Source organism: Carlito syrichta, unplaced genomic scaffold, assembly GCF_000164805.1.
Source record: "Carlito syrichta isolate Samal-C Ts95f unplaced genomic scaffold, Tarsius_syrichta-2.0.1 Scaffold308201, whole genome shotgun sequence".
In the NCBI taxonomy this organism is placed as follows: domain Eukaryota; kingdom Metazoa; phylum Chordata; class Mammalia; order Primates; family Tarsiidae; genus Carlito; species Carlito syrichta.
The window spans coordinates 300,977-310,813 of NW_007252297.1; the positions used below are offsets into that span (position 1 = coordinate 300,977).

The 9,837-nt window shown below is 41.8% G+C and overlaps 1 protein-coding gene and 1 pseudogene across 1 annotated transcript in view; both read right to left on the minus strand.

The window, feature by feature from the left end:
• Positions 1-6,303: 6,303 nt before the first annotated feature.
• On the minus strand, positions 6,304-6,664 carry LOC103267692 (annotated as a pseudogene).
• A 2,794-nt stretch (positions 6,665-9,458) lies between these two features.
• LOC103267699 (olfactory receptor 49-like) overlaps positions 9,459-9,837 on the minus strand; it is a 1,657-nt gene continuing 1,278 nt past the window's right edge. The window contains exon 2 of the mRNA XM_008065287.1: positions 9,459-9,823. Within this exon, the coding sequence (XP_008063478.1) occupies positions 9,459-9,823 (365 nt within the window). The remainder of the gene's footprint in view (positions 9,824-9,837) is intronic.

The following is a 9,837-nucleotide window of genomic DNA, read 5'->3' on the forward strand; positions in this document are numbered from 1 at the left end:
CTGCACTCCAGTCTGGGCGACAGAGTGAGACTCCAACTCAGAAAAAAAAAAAAAGTGGTGATTTCACCTCCTTTGGATATAGGCCAAGAAGAAGGATTGTGAAGTTATATGGTTGCTCTATTTTTTTCCTTAGAAGTTTCATACTGTTTTCTTTTTTTGCATACTGTTTTCTATAATGGCTGTACCAACCTGCATTCCCACCAGCAGTGTGTTATAGTTCTCTTTTCTTCATACCCTCAGCAAAATCTATTATTTCTTGTGCTTTTGATAATTGCCATTCTACTGGAGTGAGGTGATAAATCACAGTGGTTTTAATTTGCATCACCTTTTCATGACTTGTTGGTCATTTTTGTGTCTCTGAAGGCCTTTGAGTCAGAGAGACTGCGATTGCCTCTGATCTCCATCATGTACTAACTTATCTGGGGTCAGTTATCTGATCTCACCAAACCTCTGTTTCCTCTATGGGAATAATAATAGTACCTATGCATGATGCTCTCCCAGGACTTAAGTGGATAATGCATACCCAGCACTCAGCACAGAATTGGTCACAGAGTGAGCAGTCACACAATGTTAAATGTTATTTTTATGTCTCTCTTTATGGCTGAAACTCTAGTAGGTTAATAATAATGAGTAATGGTAAAATTGAAGGAAGATAGTGGGTTTTAGGGCAATATGTATTTAAATAAAAAGCTTTTTGGGAGGCCAAGGCAAACGGGTTGCCTGAGCCCACGGGTTCAAGACCAGCTTGGGCAATTTGGCAAGACCTCGTCTCTACAATAAATAAAAAAATTAGTGGGGTGTAGTGGTGCGTGTCTGTAGTTCCAGCTACTTGGAAGGCTGAGGTGGAAGGATCATGAGAGCCCAGCAGGTCGAGGCTGCGGTGGCGGAGAGTGTGCCACTGTACTCCAGCCTGGGCAACAGAGTAAGACTCCAACTCAAAAAAAAAAAAATTCTGCAGGAATAATAAAGAATAATAAATGCTGAAGCCGAGCTCGGTGGTTCAGCCTGTAATCTCGCGCCTTTGGGAGGCTGAGGTGAGTGGATTGCCTGAGCCTGCGGGTTCGAGAACTGCCTGGACAGGCGAGACCTCATCTCTACAATAAATCAAAAAATTAGCCGGGCGTGGTAGCGCACACCTGTAGTTCCAGCTACTTGGAAGGCTGAGGCGGAAGGATCGCCGGAGCCCAGCAGGTCGAGGCTGCGGTGGCCGGTAGTGGCCACTACACTCCAGTCTGGGGGACAGAGTGAGGCTCCAACTCAAAAAAATAAAAATAAATAAATAAATAAATAAATAAATAAATAAATGCTGATATTCAGGGTTGATCATTGGTTCAATTTCAATTTTAGACAATATATCTTTGGTTTAAATTATTAGTATTTCTAGGTCTTACAGTGCTTAATATTGTCCTTTGAGTTCTGGATAAAGAACTGGGCAATCTTGCCATTCGTTTTTCTTTTTGAGTTGGAGTCTCACTCTGTCGCCCAGACTGGAGTGCAGTGGCCGCTACCGGCCACCGCAGCCTCGACCTGCTGGGCTCCGGCGATCCTTCCGCCTCAGCCTTCCGAGTGGCCGGAACTACAGGCGCGCACTACCACGCCCCGCTGATTTTTTGACTTATTGTAGAGATGAGGTCTCACTGCCCAGGCGTGTCTTGAACCCGCGGGCTCAGGCAATCCACTCACCTCAGCCTCCCAAAGGCGCGGGATTACAGGCTGAGCCACCGAGCCTGGCTCCATTTGTTTTTCATTTTAGGAATGACAGGTTAAGGAAAGCTTCTGTAGGGAAGAACTGACTCTGTCCAGGACAGGAACAGGAACTAATGTGTTAAGGTTGAATCAAAGAAATGGTAACACACTACATTATAGCTAAGTAAAATATGCGTTTATATGGAAAGGACTAGATAAGAACATGGAAAAATGAACATAATTGCCAGGTGAGGATGGGAGGATTGTGGGTGATTTTTCTTTTCTCTAAAGGAAATTGTTTTTATTGTTGCTTGTACAGTAACTTCTATCCCAAATCAGAAAAGAAACCAGTATGGTGAGCACATTTGGGTGAGGAGTTGGGTAGATCATTGAGGAGAGGGAAAAAGAAAACAAATGACTGTCCGTGAAAAGCATAGGACAAGCCCCAGGGACTCTGTGACTCATTGGCTGAGCATGAGTCAGGATACTGAGAATGACAAAAAAGGCAAAGAAGTTAGTCGTGCCACAGCCTGCTGGTGTCACCTGAAAACAGACGTCAGGCTTCTAGGCAGGATGTCCAGAAGAACCACATCCCCTTTCCCCCATTCTAAAAATTGCACCAAGAGTGAGTGGATTGCCTGAGCCCGTGGGTTCGAGACCCGCCTGGGCAGCGAGACCTCATCTCTACAATAAATCAAAAAAAATCAGCCAGGTGTGGTAGCGCGCGCCTGTAATTCTGGCTGCTTGGAAGGCTGAGGCCAAAGGATCGCCGGAGCCCAGCAGGTCGAGGCTGCGGTGGCCGGGAGCGGCCACTGCACTCCAGTCTGGGCGACAGAGTGAGACTCCAACTCAAAAAAAAAAAAAAATTGCACCAAGAGATTACCTTACCAGTCACCAGGCGAGGTACTTGAATGTCTTCTCAGGCCATTACGATGATGGAGAGCCTTGGTTTTCTGGGGAGCTCTTGGGTCACAATGTTGCCTGAGGACTACCCTTCTTGGGGGACTCACCAGACTTTCAAAGTGAAGGAAGCTTCAGGACTGTATCTGTAGTCTGTAGGTCTGTAGGTCGTGGGCATAGGCAGGTCCTCTTGGTATTACACGTATCAAAACCTCCATGTTTTTCAACAACCAGTCTTCCTAAACAATGCTCCCTGACTCTGTTGTCACCAACACATGCCTAGATCTTCCCAGAAATGAGCTGAATATTTTTCCCAGAACTTCTGGTTCACAAATTTCTTAGGAGACAACTTTTGCTCCTGACCCATAGTACCACCACTGGATCACTTTCCTGGGGAAATGGATGTAGAAACCTAATTAATTCTTCTTCTATCTCGTCTATATTAAAGAATAGACAGACACCAGTTGATTCAGATTCGTATGACTCACTTTCATTTGGGCTGAAGGGACTTCTGGCTAATGGTACATGCCCTTCCAGGCCCATGGGGTCCTTGGAGAATTCTGGGTAAACTATTCATGGCAGACTCCTTATCTCTGTGGAGCTGGCATCAGGCTCAGCCAGGGCTATATGGGATTCTGTTTGGTCCCCATGAAACTCAGAGATACAAAAATGCACACAGCTCACACATAACTCATCTAGAGAACCTGCCTCTTATCTTGCTGAATGGAGCTGTGTTTCCCTGGAGATTCATTGCCATCAGTGGTAACAGGGAGCCAGGTTGGTCCCTTACCTCTTACTTTCTTCAACTTTGGGATTGAAAGTTTACTGTGTTCTGACCAAGAAGCACAGAAACTTTTAATGGAGTTTAACTGTAACAAAGAAGCACATCTATTAAAGCATTCACAATACTTCTGTTGAGTACTTATTGTTTGATGGGCAGTGTTCTAGATGCCAGAGATACGGAGGCAGAGTTTTGTGGGGAAGACAGACATTCAAAAACAATCACCCAGATAATTAATTACCACTGTGACTAGTGAGTCAAAGGAGAGCTAGTAGAAGATCCTGACCCCACCTGAAGGATGAGTATCTTAGTCTGCTTAGGCTGCTATAACAAAATACTATGACTGAATGGCTTAATTAGACAGTAGAAATATATATCTCACAGTTCTGGAGGCTGTGAAGTCCCAAGTTTAAGGTGCCAGCCAATTTGGTGTCTGGTGAGTGCCCAGTTCCGAGTTTGCAGTTGGTCACCTTGCTGTATCTTCACATGATGAAGAGACAGGGCTCTGGTCTTTCTCTTCTTATAAGGGCGCTAATCTCATCATGGGAGTTCTACCTTCATGAGCTTATCTAAACCGAATTACTTCTCAAAGGCTCCATCTTCAAATACTATCACATTAATGATTAGGGCTTCAATGTAAGAATTTAGGGGGACATAAACATTTAGTACATAACTATGTGGAAAGATGTTCCTGTGAAGTTATGTCAAACTGAGACTTGAAGAATGAGTTGGAGTGTGAAGAACTTTAATTACTTAATTAATCATCCATTCAACACACATGTTTATCGAGCATCTCCTAAATGCTAGGCATTGGACTGTACACTGAGGATGACTATGAGTGATAAATGAAACTGACAGGGTTCTCTGTCCCCATAAAGGTTACTCTCTGTTGGTGGAATCATGGTAAGAGCACCATGGGACAGTCCCTCTCATGGTCCTTGGCCCATTTAAGTTAAAAGTACTTTGTAATCCCATTTTTTTTCTTTGGTCACCAAATTGTTTTTAGAAAGGTGCCATGCTGTAAGCTGCCTTATGAAAAAGTTCACATAGCAAGGAACAGATGTTCCTGGCCATTAGTGGTGAGGGCCTAAGGCCTATCAGTAGCCACATGGGTGAGCTCGGGAGCAGATCCTTCCTAAGGTGAGCCTTGAGATGACTATAGTCCCAGACCACTCTGTTTTTACAGCCTTGAAAGAGATCCTGAGCCAGAGACACCCAGCTAAGTCATGCCTGGATTCTTCTTTTTTTTTTTTTTTTGAGTTGGAGTCTCACTCTGTCACCCAGACTGGAGTGCAGTGGCATGCTGCCGGCCACCGCAGCCTCGACCTGCTGGGCTCCAGCGATCCTTCCACCTCAGCCTTCCAAGGAGCTAGAACTACAGGCGCGCGCTACCATGCCCGGCTAAGTTTTTAATTTATTGTAGAGATGAGGGCTTGCCAAGTTGCCCAGGCGGGTCTCGAACCTGTGGACTCAGGCAATTCACTCACCTCAGCCTCCCAAAGCGTGGGATTACAGGCTGGGCCACCGAGTCTGACATGCCTGGATTCTTAACTCAGGAAGTGTGATATAATACATGCTTGTTATTTCAAGGGGCTAAGTTTATGGGTAATTTGTTACACAGCAATAGATAACTAAAACATTTCTCCTCTGGATTCTGGCCCATATTCTTGAAGTTTTATGGTGGAGCATCCAATACCTGGATGGATAATGGGTTTCATACCTCCTATAATGTTTGATCTTGAGCTCTCTACTGATGAAGACTTTTTTAAACTTTAAAATTTTCTATGTATTATTTTAACAGCTGACATAAAATTGTATGTATTTACTGTGTAGTATGGTATCTTGCAGCATGTATACACTGTGGAATAACTAAATCTAGCTAATTAACATATGCATGACCTCCCATAATTATCATTTTTATTGTAAGAATGCTTTACATCCACTCTCTTAATACTTTTCAATAGTATAATACATTATCAACTATAGTCACCAAGTTGTACAATTGATCACTGAACTTATTCCTCCTATCTAACTAAAATTTTGTATCCTTTGATCAATATTTCCCCCTTCCCACCAAACATTCCAGTCTCCATTTATTGTCATTCTACTCCCTGTTTCTGTTAGATCAACTTTTTCTGATTCCACATATGAGTGAGACTGCTGAATTTGTCCTTCTTTGCCTAGCTTATTTAACTTAACATAGTGAAGGTTCACTAACTGGTTTCATCTATATTGTCACAAATGACAGGATTTCCTTCTTTTTCCATGTCTGAATAGTATTTCATCATGTATATATACCACATTTTCTTTTTCCATTCACTCACTGATACACATTTAGGTTGATTCTATATCTTGGCTATTGTGAATAATGCTGTGGTAAACATGATATCTCTTTGACATACTGATTTTTTTTTTTTTTTTTTTTTTTTGATATATACCTAGCAGGCAGAGTTTCACTCTGTCGTCCAGGCTGGAGTGCAGTGGCAGGCGCATGGCCATTGCAGCCTCAACCTGTTGGGTTCAGGCAATCCACCTCAAAATTCCAAGTAGCTGCAACTACAGGCTCGTGTATTCCTGGCTAATTTTTTGATTTATTGTAAAGACAAAGTCTAGCCAAGTTGTCCAGGCTGGTCTTGAACCCCTGTGTTCAGGCAATTCTCTTGCCTCCACCTCCCAAAATGCTCAGATTACAGGCATGAGCCACCATGCTCAGCATGACTGGTTTATACACAAAACTTTATTTATTTATTTTTTTTTTTCAGGTTTTAAAATTTTATTTGCATATTTTAAAAATTGTGCATTCCAATAATTAAATCATTTGAACAAAAAAATGGCATCTGATTAAACTGCATTTTACCTCCTGCAGGACACCTTGGGCCAACTTGATTGACTCTAGCTTTCACTGTCATCCCACCCCTCTTCTTCCTTCACCAACATGCAAGCTCTTTTCCTTCCCTGCCAGCCAGACAGGCAAATGGGAGAGGCAGGTGCGGCCTTCATTCAGTAGTTCTTTGATGTGAAAAGGGGTAGCACGGTCATTTAAACTTGATCCAACCTCTTTGCATCTTACAAAGTTAAACAGCTAAAAGAAGTAAAATAAGAAGGCAATGCTTGTGGAATGTACAGTGCATACTGGTGGCTCTGGCCTCATTACGATTCGCCTGCTTGCTTCTCCTGTTCGATCGTTTCTTCGGAAGGCAGTGGGTTTTTCTCTTGCGTTTCTGTCTTCTTCAATTTCAACTTATCGAATTTCTCGATCTCAGCCATATCGGGTTTGTCAGACATGGTCTCAGAGGGAGCAGAGAGAGGTTTTCGAGCGAGGGAAATCTGATCTGTGCAGTGGCCAACACCGAGTACACAAAACTTTAAATTCAGTTTATGTCATTTATGATTCTCAGACACACTTACAGAAAACAGTATTTGCTACTTCCTGGATTTGCAATACAGAGGTTTCCTTGTCTAAGTGGATAGTGACAAGCTTACAAATATTAACAGCACAATTTTCTTCTCACCGTTATGACAATCCAATTTTTGAATCTTCTTTGCTATAAATTAACAAAGAGAATGAGGGATGGACAGCTACACAATGATTCCAGGACAGCTACACAATGATTCCAATGCCATTGGAAACTGTTTTGAAGAATTCCTTGTCCCAGTCAACACGCATGTCCCAAGTGTGTTGTGCCCACAATATAGATATCTAAAACAGAACTGACCTTGCTACCTTCTAAGCCAGCTTCTCCTACTGATTGCTCTGTTTCTGTGATAGCAACATCTTTCTAACCTCGACTCAGTACCTAGAGATCTCCTTCAATTGTGTTTTTTCCCCTCCAACCACTTTATTTCTTCAGTACCCTAACCCCATTAGAGATGTTGCAGGTTCATGCAACATCTCTTACATGAGTTTTTTTGCTACATTATCATGGGTACTACCAAGGTCACTCTCACATTACCTTTTGTCTGAAATAGTTTTTTTAAACTCTTTGTTTTAATCTTTATTATGGAAATTTCAAATACATGAAAATAAGTGAATTGTAGAATGAACCTGCATGTATCAATGTAGATGTCACCTAACTTCAACAATGACCCTTCCTTGACCCTTGGATGGAATCTAGGACAGGTCCAGTGATTTTTATGGCTACTCTTATATATTTAAAAAAGTCTCCTATTAACAATCAGTTCAACCCTTAACTGTACCCTATAATATCAAAATAAAAAATATTGATATTAAAAAAATCAGTCCAAATAATGGGGTGATTAAACTGTCCAACCCTATGTATTCGTTAACATTCAAACTTCATTTTAAGTTAAAACTTAATATTTCCTCCACCTAAGGTCTGTTTCAGGCAAGAAACATTCAGAGAGAAAGGGTGTGTCTCGTTGGCTTCATCTGTATTAACACTGCAGGCTCACCTCCCCATTACCTGTGGTGGATGGGGTAAGGGCAGCAGGTAGTAGATGGAAAACTAGAGGAAATGGAAGGTTATGTGGACAAAGATGGGAGCAGTGGCGGTGGTAAGAAGTGGTAGGGTTCTGCATATATTCTGAAGGTATAATCCACAGAATTTGCTAATGGATTGGTTGTAGGATATTAGAGAAAGAGGAGAGTCAAAGATTCCATAGTTTTGTTTTGTTTTTGACCTGGGACCTGCATTTTAAAAATTGGGACAAAATATATATACCATGCAATTTATTATTTTAACCACTTTAAATTATTCATTTCAGTGGCATTAAGTGCATTCACATTATTGTGCAATTATCACCGCTATCCTAGGCAGAACCTTTTTTTTTTTTTTTTTTTATCATTTCAAACTGAAACTCTGTATCGTTGAAACAATAATTCCTCATCCCTCCTTGGACCAGGACTGGTAACCTTCTCTCTCTATGAATTTAACTATTTCAGAAACCTCATATGTGTAGTCATACAATATTTGCCTTTCTTTTTAAACGTTAAATAACATTTCATTGTATGTATTTGTATGATTATATATATATATAATCACATTTTGTTCATCCTTTCATTTGTTGAAAGACATTTATATTGTTCCCACCATTTGGTATTGTGAATAATGCAGCTATGAACATGGATGTACAAAGACCTATTCAAGTCCCTACTGTCAATTCTTTTGGGTGAAGTAGAATTGCTGGATCATATGGTAAATTTATTTTAATTATTTTAAGAATCACCAAACTGTTTTCCATAGTGGCTGCTCCATTTTACATCTCTACCAGCAATGCACAGGGTTCTGATTTCCCAACATTCTTTTTGTTTTTCTCAGGTCTCCTAAAAAATCTACATGATTTCTCCACATTCTGATACTTGTTTTTTTTTTTTTTTTTTTTTTTAATGGAATAGCCATCCTAATTGGTGTGAAGTGGTATCTCATAGTGTTTTGATATGCATTTTTTTTTTTTTTTTTTTTTTAGTTGGAGTCTCACTCAGTCAACCCAGACTGGAGTGCAGTGGCACGCTCCCGGCCACCGCAGCCTCGACTTGCTGGGCTCCTGCAATCTTTCCACCTCAGCCTTCTGAGTAGCTGGAACCACAGGCACGTGCTACCACGCCCAACTAATTTTTGATTTATTATAGAGATGAGGTCTCGCCAAGTTGCCCAGGCGGGTCTCGAACCCGCGGGCTCGGGCAATCCACTCACCTCAGCCTCCCAAAGGCGCGGGATTACAGGCTGAGCCACCGAGCCCAGCTCTATGAATTTTAATACTAAAAAACATAAATAGCTAACATGCAAAATAATAAACAATTAACATTAGTTATTTTTGAGCTCTTGATACATTTCTGTAATAGAACTATCGGGACTATAAGTGTTAGATGAGGATAGTGCTAATAGAGAACTGCTCTCTCATCTGAGGATGTTGAGAAACAAACAAAAAGCAATCAATCAGTCTGGAAGTGTTTACTATCTATATTACTTGTGACTATGTATTGATGATTGAGGCTTACAGTGAATTACAGAGCTAATCCTTGCCCTCAAAGAACTTACATTTTGTTCGGAAGTCAGGCAGACAAAATAGGATGAACAGAAATATTCAAATTGTCTAGAAATATTAGCATCAACCTCTTGATTTCACAGCTTTATGAGAGGAGTTTGCTTACCTGTTCCCTAAACACCTGCTTCACCTGTTTATTCCTCAGGGTATAGATGAAGGGGTTGAGCATCGGGGTCACCACAGTGTTGAGCAACGCCACCATCTTGTTCCTGTCCTCCTCCTGGCCACCCCTCCCCGACCGGATGTACATGAAGATGCAGCTGCCATAGAAGAGAGACACGACAACGATGTGGGAGGAGCAGGTGGAGAAGGCTTTCTGCCTCTCCCTGGTGGAGCGGATGTGCAGGATGGTGTGGAGGATGTGGCCATAGCAGGTGGTCGTCACGGACAGAGTGCCCAGTACGCTGATGCTGGCTATAACCAAACCCAGAAACTCTATCAGATATGTGTCTGCATATGAGCTC